The sequence below is a fragment of the Microcaecilia unicolor genome, chromosome 13 (assembly GCF_901765095.1).
Source record: "Microcaecilia unicolor chromosome 13, aMicUni1.1, whole genome shotgun sequence".
NCBI lineage: Eukaryota > Metazoa > Chordata > Amphibia > Gymnophiona > Siphonopidae > Microcaecilia > Microcaecilia unicolor.
Genome location: NC_044043.1, coordinates 67,265,744 through 67,286,169, shown reverse-complemented (window position 1 = coordinate 67,286,169; position 20,426 = coordinate 67,265,744). Strand labels below are relative to the sequence as shown.

General features: G+C 41.4%; 1 protein-coding gene across 3 annotated transcripts in view; it reads right to left on the bottom strand.

Moving 5' to 3' along the window:
• RERE (arginine-glutamic acid dipeptide repeats) overlaps positions 1 to 20,426 on the bottom strand; it is a 569,568-nt gene that overhangs the window by 337,801 nt on the left and 211,341 nt on the right. For all 3 annotated transcript variants that reach the window (XM_030186180.1, XM_030186182.1, XM_030186181.1), the window contains exon 3: positions 679 to 749. In XM_030186180.1, the coding sequence (XP_030042040.1) occupies positions 679 to 749 (71 nt within the window). The remainder of the gene's footprint in view (positions 1 to 678; positions 750 to 20,426) is intronic.

Here is a 20,426-nt window from a genome sequence, read left to right as displayed (position 1 = left end):
GGCTCCTAAATGTGAACAGTAGTATTTACATGCACGTTCAACAAACTATACTGTATACTTTGCATTCACCTGCACTAGACACACTTCTGTCTGGCTGATATCCATCTGCTCATTGAAGACATGTACACCTGTCTGACAGGATGAGCAAGTTCTCCTTCATGAAATAACAATTCTTGCTGAAAGCGATGGATTTACTCAGCCTAAGTCAGGTCAAATACATCTCCCCCCCCCCCCCCCCCCCCTTAGCTCCTAGTAGCCAGTGTGGCAGCAGTCTTACAAATTAGATGAAACCAAGTACGGTCTTTTCAAAATCATGAAGCCCCTTCTTAATGCAGCCAGATTTTCACAGATTTCAGCTAAGCAGAAGAAAACCTAAGAGTTAGAAACTCAAGACAAACCACTGGGCAACTATATCGCCAGACCTTTTACTGAAAGAGGGGAGAGGGAGGCAGATACATGTCACTAATAAAGCCTTGCAACGTGCAAAACCATGCACACTAAGGAATAAGTATCAAGTGGACATTGTGGATTATGAATATGCCTGCCCAACCTCATGCAACTCCTCACTCATGTCAATAAAGCCACAGAAGTTAGTGGTGTCTCTGGAAGGTGACTGGTTAGATAATGGAGGCCAAAATCACTCCATTTTTCAAACACTCCGTAACACATAATGCTTACCAGTTTGAAGTCTTGTATACTACAGATGAAGTATGGCATGTTGGGTCGTCGACTCTCAATGTACACACAATCTTTAAAAAGAAGAAAATAGACACACTGATTACAAATAGAAAGCAATCACTATTTGTACTTAAACAGTAGCTAAGAACAAAAGAGATGTCTGACCTCAAACATTTTCACTGGTATATCACAGAATAGCAATGTACCCTCTAACAATTATTTCACGTGGATCATGCCCACTTGTTAGTCATATACAGTGGGGGAAATAAGTATTTGATCCCTTGCTGATTTTGTAAGTTTGCCCACTGACAAAGACATGAGCAGCCCATAATTGAAGGGTAGGTTATTGGTAACAGTGAGAGATAGCACATCACAAATTAAATCCGGAAAATCACATTGTGGAAAGTATATAAATTTATTTGCATTCTGCAGAGGGAAATAAGTATTTAATCCCTCTGGCAAACAAGACCTAATACTTGGTGGCAAAACCCTTGTTGGCAAGCACAGCAGTCAGACGTCTTCTGTAGTTGATGATGAGGTTTGCACACATGTCAGGAGGAATTTTGGTCCACTCCTCTTTGCAGATCATCTCTAAATCATTAAGAGTTCTGGGCTGTCGCTTGGCAACTCGCAGCTTCAGCTCCCTCCATAAGTTTTCAATGGGATTAAGGTCTGGTGACTGGCTAGGCCACTCCATGACCCTAATGTGCTTCTTCCTGAGCCACTCCTTTGTTGCCTTGGCTGTATGTTTTGGGTCATTGTCGTGCTGGAAGACCCAGCCACGACCCATTTTTAAGGCCCTGGCGGAGGGAAGGAGGTTGTCACTCAGAATTGTACGGTACATGGCCCCATCCATTCTCCCATTGATGCGGTGAAGTAGTCCTGTGCCCTTAGCAGAGAAACACCCCCAAAACATAACATTTCCACCTCCATGCTTGACAGTGGGGACGGTGTTCTTTGGGTCATAGGCAGCATTTCTCTTCCTCCAAACACGGCGAGTTGAGTTCATGCCAAAGAGCTCAATTTTTGTCTCATCTGACCACAGCACCTTCTCCCAATCACTCTCAGCATCATCCAGGTGTTCACTGGCAAACTTCAGATGGGCCGTCACATGTGCCTTCCGGAGCAGGGGGACCTTGCGGGCACTGCAGGATTGCAATCCGTTATGTCGTAATGTGTTACCAATGGTTTTCGTGGTGACAGTGGTCCCAGCTGCCTTGAGATCATTGACAAGTTCCCCTCTTGTAGTTGTAGGCTGATTTCTAACCTTTCTCATGATCAAGGATACCCCACGAGGTGAGATTTTGCGTGGAGCCCCAGATCTTTGTCGATTGACAGTCATTTTGTACTTCTTCCATTTTCTTACTATGGCACCAACAGTTGTCTCCTTCTCGCCCAGCGTCTTACTGATGGTTTTGTAGCCCATTCCAGCCTTGTGCAGGTGTATGATCTTGTCCCTGACATCCTTAGACAGCTCCTTGCTCTTGGCCATTTTGTAGAGGTTAGAGTCTGACTGATTCACTGAGTCTGTGGACAGGTGTCTTTCATACAGGTGACCATTGCCGACAGCTGTCTGTCATGCAGGTAACGAGTTGATTTGGAGCATCTACCTGGTCTGTAGGGGCCAGATCTCTTACTGGTTGGTGGGGGATCAAATACTTATTTCCCTCTGCAGAATGCAAATAAATTCATATACTTTCCACAATGTGATTTTCCGGATTTAATTTGTGATGTGCTATCTCTCACTGTTACCAATAACCTACCCTTCAATTATGGGCTGCTCATGTCTTTGTCAGTGGGCAAACTTACAAAATCAGCAAGGGATCAAATACTTATTTCCCCCACTGTACATAGTTCTTCTCAGACTTCAAACCTTTTATAAACATTTTTATGGTTTCGGAGCTTGGGAATTACAAAAGATAACAGTCACCAGTAAACACATAAGTGGATTTCAAGACCTTTAAGCCTATTCCTTTGCACCTCAGTTTTTAACTTCTTTTGAAGCATGCTGGGATTGACACAACATAGTACATTACAGCACAAAGACAAATTGGCCCATTCAGTCTTTCCAGCAGAGATTCTTCCTCTGGATTATCACCCAGTAAATAAGCACACATTACCATACATAAAACACCAGGTCCACCTTTTCTCATTTTCCATTTAACCCCTCTGTGTCTTTCCACCACTGCCCTCCACATACTCAAAATCTGCCACAGTCCTGACTTATCCCACCTCAATTAGTAGGCAATTTCAGGCCTTATCTTCTTCAATTCTTACAATTTCTTCTTGGTAAATGTTAACTCCCAAAAGCCCTTATTAAAACACCCAGGCTCTTTCCCAGGTCTTATCATCAAGTTTTTGTAAGAAGTCAGCTAACAAAGTTAGGGACAGACGTAGCAAGCGACAGCTCTACTGCAAAAGTACCACTGCGGAAAGGCCACAGGATGCAGTATTCAACGAGCATGCAAATTCTGCAGCTCATTGCTGAATGTTATCCTTCCTGTCAGTGTGCGAGAACCGACAGGAAGGGTGAAATTTACCAAAACAAATCAAATTTGAAACGATTTCTTTAGCAAAATGTTATTATATTTCTAAAAGATGCTTGCAGCAAAGAGACCAACAGGATGAACTGATAGATGGGGGCCCTTTGGGCAGTATGGATTTAACTGCCTTTCTGGAGGACTCCATGGATACCGTCTCAACCACACCTACCCTTTCAGTCACATTTTTGAATGAAGTAGACAAAATGTTAATTTTGAGATCTTACTTCAAGAAAAAAATCTGCATTATTTTATGGAAAGACATTTTAGGTATTTCCTTATATGTTGCAAACTACACAGTTGCAGAGGAAAGTTTTTTGGCTCATAGAGGCCACTTTTATTCCTTCGTTTCGCCAGTAAATGCTTGGTCACCTATCAGGGGAAACAATATGTTTTCCTTAAGCCTTTGCAACTAGAGAAGTTTCTACAGGATGTTTCTTGAAGTAGGCTGATGTTTGATATAAGAGTTTATGCACTGATGAAGCCTTAATTTATTTGGTTTCTTATGTTTTTGCTTTTTTCTTTAGTTATTGGTCCTTCTTGCTCCTTAAAGTGGGCTATATAAAGTTGCCATATTTCTATTTTATTTTTCTTTTGTTATTTGTTAGCAATTGAGTTATTCCTGTAACCTGCATTGCATATAATGGGAAATTGTAATTACAAAAACAAACCCATTCCCTCCATGTAGATACAATACTGTAGATATTGTAGATACCCCCTCCCTCCTCGACCCAACTCCCCTACCAATTTCCTTGGTAGTCTAGTGGCCTTACCCCTGACCCCAAAACCCAACCCCTTTCCTGAAATTAAAAAAAAAAAAAAAAAATTAATCCCTGGTGTCTAGTGGCATCCTCCTCCTCCCCAAATCCTCTCCCGCAGCCCACCTGAACTCACCTGACATACCTAAGAGGAGAGCCAGGAGCAATGCCCATTCGTTCCTGTCTCCGGTGGCACCATCTTGAAAAATGCTGGTACTCTGCTCTGTGCAGTGCATCCTGGGGATGCACCGGGCAGGGCTGGTCTGCCATATAAGGCAATTTTTTTCTTACATGGAAGCAGACCCCTGCAAGATGCACCATACAGAGCAGTTTGCCATATTTTTTTCCAGATGGCAGTGCAGGGGGCAGCAGTGAGTAGGATCAGGGTCAGATCTGGATTCTGGGATGCTACCACTAGACACCAGGGACTTACATTGTTTTCTTTCTGGAAACCGGTTGGGATCGGGGTCAAGGTCAGGGGATGGGCCACTAGATTACCAAGGAAAGATAAGTGTAGGTGGGGTACTATACCAAGGAAATCTCGACTGCAGAAAGGGGAGTCAGGTCAAGTCAGGCTGGGCCCAGGGCAGAATGGTCAGGTTGGGGGGAGAAGGTGCCGGTAAATACCTATTCCTCACAACCAATCCTTCTATGCTGCCCTGGACCCTGGCATTATTTTACACGCAGTAGTTGCATTGCCCTGACCCTGGCATTATTTTGCCCGAGGTAGTCATGCAGGCAAAGGGTTTGTTTTTTTAAAATTTTTATTTTGCATGCCATGGGGTAGCAAATGCATCGCATTTCCATTTATTTAAATGCAATTGCGGTCAGGGTTTCTGTGCAAGTTAACGTTCATGCTGAAACCTTTTCTGCATTGCTATCCTATGCTAAAACTGAGTTAACTCAGTAGTGACCACTTTCTGAATTGGTCCTTTAGTAAGGCCGTTGTCCAAACCACCTGGCCTCTCCATGATAACTTATATTTAGGTTTTGCCATGGTCACACTATGCATATTGCCACAGCCTTCTCAGGGTGGCTCATGTAGCAGTGCCACAACAGTTAGTCACTCCATGCAGGTTGCTTCAGTGATTCCTTAACCATCCTGGGTAGATAAGCAAACAAGGTCCTATACTCGATCCCATGTTCAAAACCCTCCCTCAGTCTTACTAGAAAGTTTCGGGGGGGGGGGGGGGGGGGACCCACAGATGGTGGCTGTTTAGATTAAGTCCAGTGGCCTTACTGGGCATTACACAGCCTCCTGGCATAGACCCAGTTGGTCTCTGAGGGGCTGAACCCCACTAACACTGAACTTACTACCACATGGTATGCAGGCTAAAAAGCTCCCATGTTAGCCCACATAGAGACACAAAAACAAAGATCAGTAAACAAATCATGCCTTCTAACTGGATTAACAAAGCATATTCTGACTAGCTTTTAAGAGTTCTGTTTCCTTCACCATAGGAGCTGACTTTGTGGGTGCTTGAGCACCCCTAGTATTGAGAAAATTCATTGTGTGTGTCCAAGGAAGGGTTATTTCCATTGGGCTTAGCACCCCCAATAATTTTGAAAAGTTGGCTCCTATGTCCTTCACTGTGTGTTTCCAGATGGTTTGGGAGAAATAATAATCATCCAAATTATTAAGATCACAAAGGACCAAGTGAATTATGTTCAAATTATAGACCAGTAGCGTCTATTCCACTTTTCTCAAAAATACTGGAGGGTTTAGTTTGTTTGCACTTGAATGAATATTTAACATAATATTGGTGTCTATTATGGATAAAGGTAGGTCCCCTGTTATGTAAAAATCATAGAGCTCTTACTCTTCAGTCTGATCTTTCTTCTGCTTTTGATTTGGTCAACCACAAAATTTTGCTTTTTGAATCAGAGGATTGGGATTGCTGATAGAGTACTGAATTGGTTTTGGGACATATACGGGCTCATTTTCAAAGCACTTAGCCTCCCAAAGTTCCATAGAAACCTATGGAACTTAGCCTCCCAAAGTGCTTTGAAAATATGCCTCTTTGTCTACTAGATTTTATAAGGTAACACAGAATGGAACGTTCTCTGAGAGTTGGACTAACCCATGTGGTGTTCCAAAGGTATTGTCCTCTTTCTCCAACCCTCTAATATATATTTACATACTTTGGGAAGGGAATTAGCAAACAAGGGACTCTTTACTCAGTTATTTTGATGACATCATTGTCCTTATTCCAAAACTAGGTTCACTGGATTCCCTATCAGTTCAGAGTCGCATGTCTATAATTGGTGCTTATATGTTGAATTATAAGGTCAAATTAAACTCTGAAAAGACCAAATTTTTGCTCTAATTGACAATATTATTGTTGATAAAGAAAAATACTCTCTTTCACCTTGTATTCAGATTTTTGGAGTTCTCCTGGATCAATCTATGTCATCACTATCACAAGTTAATTCTTTGGTTAAAAGTTTGTTTTTTCTCATGATAAGCTTAAGAAGAATTATAAAAATTTTTAAAATTGATCAGTTTAAGTTACTTGTTCAAGCCCTACTTCTGTCAAAATTAAATTCCTGTAATCTTATTTTCCTAGCAACACCTAGACACAACCCCTATGCTTACAAACAATTCAGAATACAGCAGTTAGGTTAATTTACTCTTTACGTAAATATGACAGGATTTTAAAATTTTATACAGAACTTCACAGGTTGCCTGATGAGGCTAGGATTAGGTTCAAGTTCTTCTGCTTCTTGTTTCAAGTACTACATGGAGAATGTCCAACATATTTGCTATCTCACTTTGAACTTCTTAGTCTTTCTAGAAGTAGAAGAACTTTAACATGTTATCCTTTTGAATTTCCCTCTGTTAAAGGGATAAAACAGTTGAAGATTTGTAATATGCTTCTTGCTTATCAAGACCGCAAAACAATAAGGATTTCCATATTGTTTCTGGTTGCGTTTTCATTATTGGTTTCCTTTTATTGCTCATATAGATTGCATTGATTCATTCTTACTGTAAACTGCTTTGAACCAATTTTTTGATACTAGCAGTATATAAATTGTAACTAACTGTTTAACTGTAGATGTCTGGCTAAAGAAGACACACAGTTCAGGTTCATAAGCCTGTCATGCCAAAGGGGACATCCCCTTGTGCATCACTTCAAGCATTGCTGGGGTGCAGCCTCTTGGGAGAAGGTGGCTTCATGTCTCTATATCTTATTAAGTCATATTCTATCCGCTCCCTCTGATTTACTCTGAATTTTCCAAATGGGGGCCCTAGAAACACAGTACAACATCCCTGTAATCATTACAAATAGAGATAAGACATGGCATTGTAGCTATAAAGCTAGTTGGAATTCTAGTTCCAAACATAATAACCAATCCAAACACACCAAATTACATTAAATAATAGACCCTCTTATTACAAATTTAACCAATCAACCTCTTTACCCTGCCATCATCTTATCAATATAAAATATTTAGAAACTATCAACTTCCTTCCTGCCTATTCTGGTAGGTTATGTGAATGCTAGATCCGCAGTGAACAAAACAGATCTTATAAGAAACTGGATAGAGGAGGAAAACCTTGGACTAGTGTTTATAACCAAAACATGATTAAATTCCAAGGTAAAGCCAGCAGTAATTGAGCTTTGCCCAGCAGGATACAAAATCCTCCACTAAAAAAGAATTTTAAAAAAGAGGAAGGGGAATAGCCATTGTTTAAGATACTAAATTACCAGCTTAAATTCTATAAATCTCCTGGCTTGTAAAATAGAGAATGAAAATCTTTCAGATCCATTATGTATTGCTCTTTTTTACTGTCCTCCAGGAAACTGGCACCTCTCTGAGGATGATTTCTTTTTTAACTCATCGCCAACATCTGCATTAAATCCCCTCATATTTTACTAATAGGAGACATAAATCTACATTTGGGCAATTTGAATGGCACCAAGACCAAAAGTATAAATGAATTCCTAACTTCCTGGAGCTTCACCCAAGTACACACCCCCTTCCTTCCATATTAATGCCCACCTCTTAGATCTTCCAGCCTACAGATTCTTAAATCCTAATATCTTTATAAATAATCTAGATTGTGAACCCAAAGAAAAAAAAAACCCTAATATTCACTGACAAGGAGGAAATTAAATCTAAAAAGATCATGGGTAATCTCTCTTCCTATAAAACTAGGGACAAGATTAACATTTTAGAATTTTGGTCTAAAACAGTCAATTTCACTTCCCTCCAACATTTAAGGATTTTATGGGAAAATGGGATGAGTTAAGTAAATCCATCTTAAATGAAACTGCCCTCACAAAAACCAAGACCAGATCTAAGAAAAAAATAAGATTTTATCTTGGTTTAACGAAACTACACTATCTCTAAAAATAAAATGCAGGAGTTTAGAGAGGAAGTGGCAAAAAAACTCAGACGATGACAAACTATTATGGAAAAGAACTACTAAAGAATATACCACCTTTCTGTGGTTTTTGCAGCTACATTCAAGTGGTTTATATGGTACATACAGGTACTTATTTGTACCTGGGGCAATGGAGGGTTAAGTGACTTGCCCAGAGTCACAATGAGCTGCAGTGGAAATTGACCCCAGTTCCCCAGAATCAAAGTCCGCTGCACTAACCACTAGGCTACTCCTCCACGCCAATCTGCGATATCTAATGTAGATGCGCTTCACATTTGGGATCTGTGGTCTGCTCAGGAGACTCAGTTTCACATCAACCTCCTCAAGTTCAGGGCAGTCTGGAATGCTCTAAAGGCTTTTAGAGATCGGCTGCAGAACCAAATTGCTGTCATCTAAACAGACAACTAGGTTGCAATGTTCTATGTAAACAAGCTGGTGGGGTATGGGATCCTACCCCTTGTGTCAGGAAGCAGTGGAGACGTGGGAGTGGGCCCTCCATCAAGGAATGGACCTCCGTGGTATATACCTGCCTGGGAAAGACAAGTGCCTGGCGGACAGACTGAGCAGGATACTGCCACCATACAAATGAGGTCTCAATATTGGTGTAGCCTGCAAGATCTTTCAAGCATGGGACACCCCCTTGGTGGATCTTTTTCCACTTATTTCAACAAGGCACCTCAGTTCTGATCACATGGCAGGCTAGCGTCAGATGCCTATGTCCTTCATTGGGGGGAGGAGCTTCTGTATGCATATTCTCCCAATACTCGTCATAGGCCGCATACTGGTGTTTCTTCTGCGCTTCGTCTGCGCTTACTGGGTATTGCTACAGTTCCCAGTCTGGTCCATCTCAGCATCTGGATTACCACCGTCTATCTTGGTCTTTCTTCCCTTTCCCTTTTCCTTCTTACCTTGTTCCTTTTCCCCTATCTAATGTAATTGTAATTGATTCATCTGTGCATTGTCAGCCACTTTGAGTCTGCTTCATGTGGAAAAAAGTGGGGTATAAATGTTCATAAATAATAAGAAAAGCTAAAACCAATAACTATAACTATACCAGGAACAGCTATCTTGAATATCAAAATACACAATCTAACCAATAACCTTTTAAACGCTAAAGAAATCTTGCTAACAAAATTAGCTATTTACTTTGAACAAAAAATCTTATTGTACTGACAAACAGGAATCCCACTGAACATCTCAAAGAGAAAACATGCCCAAATGAGAGAATCAAAGGGGATAGAATATGTACCAATTACCTAGCTCTGAAACACTATTCTACTAGGTGATATTAACTTACATTTAGATAATCCAAATGATCCTCATACAAAGGAGCTTAACTTTCTAAACTCTTGGAGCTTTATTAGTCCTCCAGCTCATTCTTTCTATCAGAAAGGACATCTTTTAGATTTATTTACATTCAGGTTCCCCTCTCAGAATTCATATTTCATACATAATTATGACTGGAAGTCTACAACAATGTCAGACCACAAAAAGCTAACATTCACACTTAAGAGTGAAATGTCCCCAAAATCCAAGGCTTCATTTTACCACGACTTACATAACAAGGGGCAAAATAGACATAACAGAATTTTGGTCCCAGTTCAAGTCAATTCACATTTATTGCTAGGTAATCCAAGTAATTTTTCCCATGACTCACTCAAATTCAGGATATCCTCCCCAATATTCAATCAATCTTAAATCTCATGGAGAATTGGGAAACATCCTTCCATCTAAAATTAAACAGGGACAAAACTAAATGTCTCATAATTTCTAGTCCTAACAACTTCCACAATCAGACCATTTTTACCATCAATCAGATAAACTATCCATTGGAACATAATTTTAAAAATCTTGGGATCATCGACCAATTCCTATCACGTGAAGATCAAGTTAATTAAGTAGTAACCAAAACCTTTAGAACTTTATGGAAGATGAAAAGAATCAGATCTTTCTTCCCATTTTCTACTTTTCATTCCCTTGAACAAACATTAGTAATTTCACAACTGGATTACTGCAACTCAGTCTATTTAGGAAATAAGGAAACCCTTATCAAAAAACTTCAAACTACCCTAAATACTGCTGCTACACTCTTATGCAAAGCTTCAAAATTTGATATGGCATCCCCACTATTATCTGAATTATATTGGTTACCAATCAATGCCAGAATTATGTACATTCATCTAAAAACTTATCTACGGTATGAGCCCAGATTACAATGATGAAGCTGATAGATTTACCTACCTTCAATACGTCTACTAGATCAAGAAACTCTCTCATATTACATTTTCTTGGCTACAAAAACATCAGATATATATCCATAATGAACAGAGATTTCTCACATACAGGTTCAAAATGGTGCAACACCATCCCTAGAGAGATAAAAAGGATTACCAATATTTCGCAAATTGCTCAAGGCATTCCTTTTTAACAAATTGTTAGACAATGAACCAAACAGCAAATGTTGTGATATATTTGTTTGCTCTTTTCAAAATCTGTTTGTGTTTTCTTCATAACTTGTAACAATGTATTGTATGCATTTCTAGTCTTAATTATTGTAAACCACATAGAACTGAATAATTAACATTCAGATTATGTGGGATATAAGCACCAATAAATAAATAAAAAAACCTTGCATTAATTTCAATACAATGTCAACTTATAAGTGTATACATAATGAAATTCTGTATATTTTTTTTATTTGTACCCCGCGCTGTATACATTAGATCAATTCTTTGATTACTCAATTATACTGTACTTAGAATTATAATCCTTCCATTAACTTAAATTGTAAGGTGCTCATAATAATAATTAATTTCTAATGCACTATTATATTCCCTTTCATTGTTTTAATGATTGTTGCTGTATATTGTACATCTGCTATATTGATTATTTGTTGTAAATCACATTGAGAAGATTCCTTAGGATAATGTGGGATGTGTCACAAATAAATAAAATAAAAGCGAGTGCAAAACAGGATGGAAGGCAAGAGGCTCCAAAAAGCATGGTGTCTCCTGGTTATTGTAGACCACAAAGATTAATCTAACACATACACAGCCCATATTAGATAAATAAAGCAACATTTAGGTCTGACTGGGCTCAATTCAACACTCATCCTACAGTCCATAAAAACTAATGCTGCTGGGATCTTTCCCTGCCTAAGCACAGCAGAAAACCAGGAGACAAGGACCACAGGAGGAAGAAAGGAGCAGGAAGTGCTATGATGTACATTCTGGTTATAAGCTGCTTGATTATACTTCCATAATGGTAATATTCATCTGTCCTTACTGCCATGGTGTATAACAGACCGATAACTACCTAAGCGTTTATTATTGGCCTGGCACTTTCCTTCTCCCCCTTTGGACTTCTAGCTTAACTGGAATTGGCCTCTACTAGGCTATGGTACCATAAACCTTTAATTCAGACACCCAGGATTTCCCTCATTTTATAAGCCCAACTGTCCAGCTCCATAATCTAGCTCAGCCATCACACAGATAGCCCTCAGTCAGGAGCCAAAGACCACTGCTTCTAAATCACCTACGGTGAAGCCCCAGCATACATGGCCAACCTAATCAACTTGCCACCAAGGAACTCTCACAGATCTGCACGATCGTACTTAAACCTCCATTACCCAGTATATAATGGACTTAAATACAAAAGCACCTATGATTCAACTTTCTCCTACACTAGCGCTCCTCTCTGGAATGATCTACCTAAACTGGTGAAACTTACTCCTGATCACCCTACCTTCAAACAGCGCCTCAAGACCTTTCTATTTGGCAAAGCTTATGCACCACTCCCGCCTGGCATCTCTAACTTCTGAACTGTCTTTATCCCGCTGTCATATTAATCACCACTGCTCTCTCTCTTTTTCTCTACCTCGCTTTTGCCCTTTCTCCATTATTCTTCTACGACATTAATTGTTTGATCCCTGGCTTGTTGTGTGTTTATGTAGATTGTTGTAAGCCACATTGGGCCTTACCCATGGGTGGGAAATTGTGGGATATAAATGCTGTAAATAAATAAATAAAATAAATCTAATACATGTACATCCTAAATCTAGCCATTAGCTGTCATAGTTGTATAATAGCTAGCTAGCACTCTTTCTCCAAGGGATCCAAGTGTTGCCTGGGCAGCTCCCTTATATCAGCCAGTCAAGAAAGAGGATTTGACCAGGAATTAAAACCAGGTCTCTCATTGGCTACCATATGAGGCTGCAGTAACTGCTCTTAAAAGGAGGAACTGACTTGGTCAAAACTCCTTTAATTACATCAAACATTTAGTAATTAATCAAACTGAAAGGTATGGTTAACTGCATGCTGACTAGATTGAATGGTGACCGGGCAAGCTAAAGTAAAGCAAGGTAGGAAAGACTAATTCAATCCCTCCTGAGTACAACTTACTGCTATTAAAAACCACACACATTTTCTTTTCTAATTGTAAAGAAAACCAAGGCAACCAATGAAAACAGCTAGGTAGTAAACTAAATTACATTTTCCTCAGGGAAGAGTTGTGCTTTATCAAATTACATTTGACACAGCAAAGGTTGAGTAATTATTTTTGTTTGCTTTCAAGGACTGTTGTAAGGAGCCCAACTCTGGATGATACCCACATGAACTGCTTCAGTTTCTAAACTGGAAACCTGTGAGCCTGCATTCCACAAATTCCTAAGTCCCACTATTAGTCAAATGGTGGCAGATATCTGTCCTCCAAGGTCTCCCCCCCCCCCCCCCCTTTTCTAATACTAAAATGTATCTGGGCAGCTGATTCCCCTACACAATTTTCTGCATAGTTTGAGGTTCACAGAATGAAGGTCCTAATGTTATAAGAAAATCAATCAGGCTAAAGAAAGATGTTAGAAAATCCAAAATCCAGCAGTAACCACCAAATATTACCTCCACCTTCCATCTCAACACTAAGTCAGTCACAGTCATGCAGTGCAGCTGGCTCTGTAGTGCAGCAAAAAGTTTTTGTACACAACAGTAATATGAAAGTAACCCTTAGCTACACCACCAGGACAAACACTGGATAAAGTATTCATGATCTGCTGAAGCCCAGAAGTTGGAAACCTAGTCCAGGACTCTATTATGTGTCTGTGCTCTGTTTTAAAAGCAGAACTTCAATATCCTGGACTGGGAGTTCACATATAGGCAGAGGGAGTGCACAATAAGTCATATCTGGATTTCCCAATGATAGCAAGAGTGAGATATAACAAGAGCCAAGGGGAAAGTACTGCCCCCCTCCCCACACACAGCTTAATCTGGCCCATAATCCTGTTTCACATGCCTGAGGCAAACCCAGAAAGAAGTACCATAGTGAGAAGAGGAGGGAACAAGGTGTGTCTCACACACACTCTCTCTCTCGCCCACACACACACACTCTCACTCACACTGTGTCTCACATACACACTTGCACACACTCTCATTCTCACACACACACTCTCTCACAAACACACTCACACCCAGACTCACGCTCTCTCTCACACAATCACACTTTCACTCCGACTCTCAAACAGTCACTCTCACATACACTCTCCCAAACATACACACTCCGAGGAAAACCTTGCTAGCGCCCGTTTCATTTGTGTCAGAAACGGGCCTTTTTTACTAGTATATAATAAAACGCACCTCCAACATTCTGAAGCCGAGAAAGTGCAAGCCTTGAAGCATTCTTGCAACGTTCCGGAACTACGTGTCGTCAATTGAGGAGATGGAGCCTTACAGAGCACACGAATGCTTCAAGGCTTCACTTTCTCACACACACACACTCACTCTGTCTTTCACACACTCTCTCTCTCTCTGACACAAACACACACACACACACTCTGTCTGTCTGTCTGTCTCTCACTCATTCTCTCTCACATACACACTCCATCTCTCACCCACACATTCTCTCTCAAACATACACACTCCGAGGAAAGGGGGTCATGGAACTCGGAGGGAAGGGGGGGGCCAAGAACTCGGAGGGGAGGAGAGAGAGGGAGGGGAGAGAGGAGAGGGAGGGAGGGGGCCTGGAACTCGGAGGGGAGGAGAGGGAGGGAGGGAAGGAGGGGGTCATGGAACTCGGAGCCCCACACACACACACTCACTCTGTCTCACTCTCACACACACACACTTTCTCTCACTCACACACACTCTCTCTCAAACATACACATTCCACGGAAAACCTTGCTAGCACCCGTTTTATTTGTGTCAGAAACGGGCCTGCTTTACTAGTGAGGATATATTATAACTTCAGGACTGCAGGATGCACACTGTCTAAAAGAACACCTAAGACTTGTTCTGTAGTGCTAAAGACAGAAGATAGCAGGTAGATGTGCCAGAGAAAATTGGAGAAAAGTTAAAATTAACAACTTTTAAAGCACATGCTAGAAGCACTGCAAATAGGTGCATTTTGCTAAACAGGTGGGTGGGCAGCTATGCATATATATAAGTGTGAGACTGCACAAGCAATATCTTGGTGGGGTACCTGTGTGAGTGGCTGCAGGTGGATTAGGTAGGGTATAAGGCGGGAACGTATTTTAGGTGCATAAAAATGACTGGAAGAGGTTGAGAGAATGAAGGCGGTACACACTTTCACCCTTGAATTCTCAACTTTGGATGGTCTCAGGAAGAAATTTGGGGAGGGGCGCAAGGAGAGAGAGAAGCCAAACACCTTTTCTTTCACTCTCCCCCTTCCCTCTCTGCTGTCAATGCTCCTTCCCCTTCTGCTGTCCATACTTCCACTTCCCCATCCGCCCAGTCATCAAGACCCTTCCCTTCACACTCTTTTCCCCCTTCCCTGATGAAGTTTCCTCTCACCTGCCTTGTGGTAGCTGATTTTCCACCACTTTGAGAACTGTCTTTCAGCTGGCAGGTGTTGGATCCCTGCCAGCTCATTCATCACTGCTCTGCTATGGAAGCTACTTGTTCTTTAGTCCCTAGGGATTGAGGGGCTGATGCAGAAAACCATGCAGTAGAGCCATGTGTCAATAGCTCAGTGTGTGCCTTCTAACACAAAAACTAACTACAAAATATACCACGGCTATTCAGTAGTCAATGAGCATGCAAATTACTGCAATGTTAAAAACAAAGACAGTAATCCGCAGTTCATTAAAAATGTTCCTCTTCCTGTCAGTACATTTTATTTATTTTATTTTTGTTACATTTGTACCCTGCGCTTTCCCACTCATGGCAGGCTCAATGCGGCAGGCAATGGAGGGTTAAGTGACTTGCCCAGAGTCACAAGGAGCTGCCTGTGCAGGGAATTGAACTCAGTTCCTCAGTTCCCCAGGACCAAAGTCCACCACCCTAACCACTAGGCCACTCCTCCACTCCACATGAGCATAGACTGGCTCACATACTAACAGAAAGGGTGACATTTAAAAAAAAAACTGCCATCTGCATCTCCCCCGACAAATCCTTGGTAGGCTAGTGGCCTCCCCCCACCCCTGACCCAACCCAACAGAGCATTGCTCCTGCGTCTTGAAGGTTTGCCCTGTGGGGGGGGGGGGGGGGGGCCCGGCGAAGGAGTTCTCTCTCTCCTGCTCCTGTCAAGACACGAGCACCTGGGTCCCATCAGGAGCAGGAGAGAGACAAACCCTGGAGCTAGGCCCCACTTGGAGGCCGAGCCCGGGGGAATCTCCCCCCCCCCCCCCCCAATCCCCTTAGGCCTCGGGGAACCAAGTAAGGGACTTTTTCACCCTTGAGCCACTTAATTTCAGCTCAGTTATCTTTCCTACATATTCCAGTGATTTTAAAAGGTGCATCTGGTACAGCAGTATCACATCCCTTACAGACTCATAATTGGTGATTATGGTGCCTGGGGCTCAAGCATAATCTCTCCTTATAAACTCTATTCACAGATGTCAAGAAAAGACATTAAAGATAATATTTCACTACTATTTAGAAGACTCCCAACAAGAGAGCCAGTTTGGTTAAACAGTCCTTCAGAATTCATTTGGTGTCTAGAATCCAACTCCATCCCGCTAGGCCCATTTGTTTTCAGTTCCAGGCTGTCAAATAAAAATGTATTATATCTGTTCATTACTTGGTTGCAGTTTCAAGTTCTACCTGTTGCAGGTCCCTCCTTTTGTTTCAGACAGCCTGATAGCTAGGGATTCTCATCAGTCAGAATTATATGTATCCTGCTTGTCCTTGGAGAAAGTACAGTTACTCACCTGTAGCAGATGTTCTCAGAGGACAGCAGGATGCATGTTCCTGACTACCCTCCCCCCCTTGAGTTGTCCTCTATCAGCTATAGTATTAGATTGATCTGAACCTGCACGGTGATGATAGGTGGGAAGGTGAACATATGTGTGGTGAACCACTCTCGAAGGCTTATGGAATATGCATCCTGCTGTCCTTTATCACCTATCCAGAAAAGCCCAGGTTCAATTAAGGAAGAAACAAAAGGACAATGATACAAATCACAAACCATCCTAAATGAAGGGATAAATCCCTCTTCTATGTTTACCCATACTCATCAACCTATATATATTCTTTTTTCATGATGTCAGCTCTTTACACTTGGCCATTTGATGCAATGAAAAAAAATCAGGAATACTTTTAACTGTTGCTTTGGTAAAGTACAAATTTCCTTCCTGGGGTCTGTTAACAAATAAGCATAGTGGCCAATGCCATTTGTCCTTTATTTGGAGGTCTGCAGTCATCAGTACTCGCGCTGTATGGCAAAAGCTGATGAAGTCAAACACAGCACAGAACAGTATCTTTTTTAAGCTCTTAAAAGTACTGCCTACAGAAAGCACCATAAAATACCAGGCGACTGGAATCTGGAACAGTCTGAATTCATAATTTTATCACCATCAGTCAAAGGGAGTTTGCGAATGGAAAAGGAATGGAAGGAATGCCCTATTCTGACCCAACCTCTGTAACTCATTTACTAGATAAAATAAGTGAAAATCTCTTGTGGCTTTGAGGAATCTGCAAACTACATACCATTTGTCAGAAGGAAGATGAAACAGGACTCAAGAAAGCAGGCCTGTGCCCCAGTCCACCTTTTTAAGGGCGGTAAGAGAGGGAATCAGTTTCTGCTGCTGCGCTTTTACAATATTAGCATTTAACCATATTATTATGAGTAATCATGCCTAAAAGTGGGACTCATATCTGGGCACCTCCCCTCCCCCAACTAGGAATTGGCCAAGTGAGTTGTCCAAGCATAAAAAATAAACATAGCCATTTTCTTGCTGTGCCCAAAGCATATCGCAACTGCTCAGCCACAAAAGAAACAAACAAATGAATACTGGCCAACTACAGACACTGGATACTGGAGCATTTTAACAATGAGCTTAGCCTTTTACAGAGCTGTGTACACTGCCAGCACAGCATACTTCACTCACATACTATGCTTAATCTTCCATTAAGTACCAAGTTCACTATGGAAAATTAAATATAAATGGAATTTATTAGCCACACTGTCTAGCTCTACAGCAGCTCACAAACTCAACAATTCCCTGCAGCTCTGCTTAGCAGAAGAAAAAAAATATATACAGCTATTCTTTTTCCCTCTTGGAAAATACTTCAACATCCTACCCTTAAACATCCTTGCAGATTTATACCCAAGCAGCATCACTTATTGTCTTAGGCAGTCCTGATTTCCACATCTGTGTTCTACTACACCACCTTCAAGAATACACAGCAAGGAAATAGTAGCTCCTACAGTCACCTAATCAGCCCCATGAACGTAAATGAGCCAGAAGCACTGATTCCACTGAATCTCCAGCAGTAGGCAGTCTGTCATCAGAAAGCACAATGAAGCCCACAGTCTGAGTTAAGGAATGTTGAGGTATGCAAACAAGGAATGCAAACAAGGGAAGTATTCATGCAGAGCAGCTGAAAACAGCACCCTGAACTACTTGTGTGCATGTACCACCATCATATATTACTTCTGTAGAACATATAGCACCCTGGCACTACACACCCAGAGCTGCCATATTTTCATGTTCCGTCAGTCCTCAATATGCAAACATGCGACATGTATGAATATCTGAAACATAACAGGAACAATTTTATGGAATCACAGCAGAATAATGGAAACTCTCCTCCAACTAGCACCAGTTGCCCCTGCTGCCCATACGAATGGGCAATTTTCCACAAACTCAACATTTCATGTGTGTTCAAAATTGTAATAAGGTACATATTAATGATTAGAACCTAAAATAGTTTTAAATAAAATTTTAATAGTTGGAAACAAAGGGATTATTAAACTGTCAAACCCTACTTTCCCCAAAACTTGACAAAGTTATATCCTTTCAAAACATTATCTCTGTTAGTGAATAAATATCTGACTCAAATACCCATTGTTAAAGACTCCACAACAAAAAACTATTGTTGGTGATTCAGACGTAAATACCTGTACCAGTGTTCTTCAATGCAAAGTCCGGAGGCCAATGGCAGCCCACAGATACCTCACCCCCATATTTTTTTTTACTGCTACTCTGTCTCTCTAACCAAGCTTATGACAGAAAGGAGGAAGTGGATGGGGGAAGAGCCACATGCTTTAAGGACAAGGTACAAGTCAACAGACGAAAGAGAATGCATTTGGAAATGCTCAGAATCTTGAGGATACCCTTCACCCATGAAGTGAGCTGGTGGGGATAGATGTCATTGACACACACTGGTCAGCAGTGTCATGGCCCCACACAGGAAGATATCTGGCTGCTCTCTTTCAGAACATCAAAATTCAAAGTGGCCCAGCTAAAAAATTAATGAAGACTACTGACCTATAAGGATCCTTTCCTGAAAGAAATATCATCTCAGTGATGTAGAGCTCTTTGAGATAAGTTAAAAACAAAACCTTCTGCATATATAAGTGGATAACTGATCTAAAATGCTGGGCAATGTGTGAGAGATGGTGGATCTAGAGAAGAACTTTACTGATTTATTTAACTCAAAACACTTATTCCAGAGAAACCCAATTTAAATCTTTGCATAAAGCATACCTTAATATACATAAAGGCTTCCAGAATAACCTTGACAGCAGCTTCTGTCTGAAATGCAAATTGGGAAGTATCTGACATGCTGTGCATTATTCTGGTCTTGAGTCTTGAATAGGATCAAGGACAAAGATTCCTCTTTCCATTCAAACTTTAATTCAGGATCTAGAGACCAGCTTGAGTGTCTCCCCTTGTCAGAAAAATCTTACTGTTCTACTTATAGCAAAGGTGGTCATCCTCAGGGCCAGCCCTACCACTAGGCAGACTAAGTGTCTGCCTATGATGCCAGTTTAGGGGGTGGGGGAAGGGAGCAGCACCAGCAAGATAACAGCAACAGGCCGTTGAGTATCTGTGTGTGCTTGAGGGCACCTGCATCCCTACATCCCTACAAGAAGTATCAGAGGGGCTACAGCTGCAGGCCTGGAGCAGTGTGACCTGCCTTGCATTTCCTGCTCCCACATGGATGACGAAGGTAGGGTGGTAAAAGCCCTGGCAGGAGAAAGGGAAGGGGGGGAAGATGCCAGACATGCGGGGGGGGGGGGGGGGGGAGAGATATGCTAGATATAGTGAGGGGCTGGTACCGCATGGTCAATGGTTCAACTAGGGCATTAGATACTCTTGGAGGACCGGGCTCACTTTCAAAGCACTTAGCCTTCCAAAGTTCCATAGGTTTCTATGGAACTTTGGAAGGCTAAGTGCTTTGAAAATATGCCTCCAGCTGGTCATCTTTATGGCATGGGTGGAGAGTCAAGCCTCGTTAATTACCTTCTCAATCATACCACAAGCTGTGTTCCACCACAAGCTGTGTCCTTAGCAAACCGTGTCCCATTTTATCTAACTGTCCAATGCCACTGTCAGTGTAAATACTAGAACTGACTTCTAGGCCTTAAACTGAAAAGGAACAACTTATTGTAAACTTTTGACGATGATGATCATCCTCCTTAAGAATAACTTGCTGGTTTTACTGCCACACAAAAAGTAATCAAGACACTCTAGTGGGGGGGGGGGGGGGGGATTTGAAAGCAACCTTCCCTCTTGCCAGGGTTGAGAACAAGCAGTCAGTGCAATTGTTCAATGTCAATTCCTATGGCATCTGGCATGCTTCAGCCCTTTCTATAACTAATGCTGAA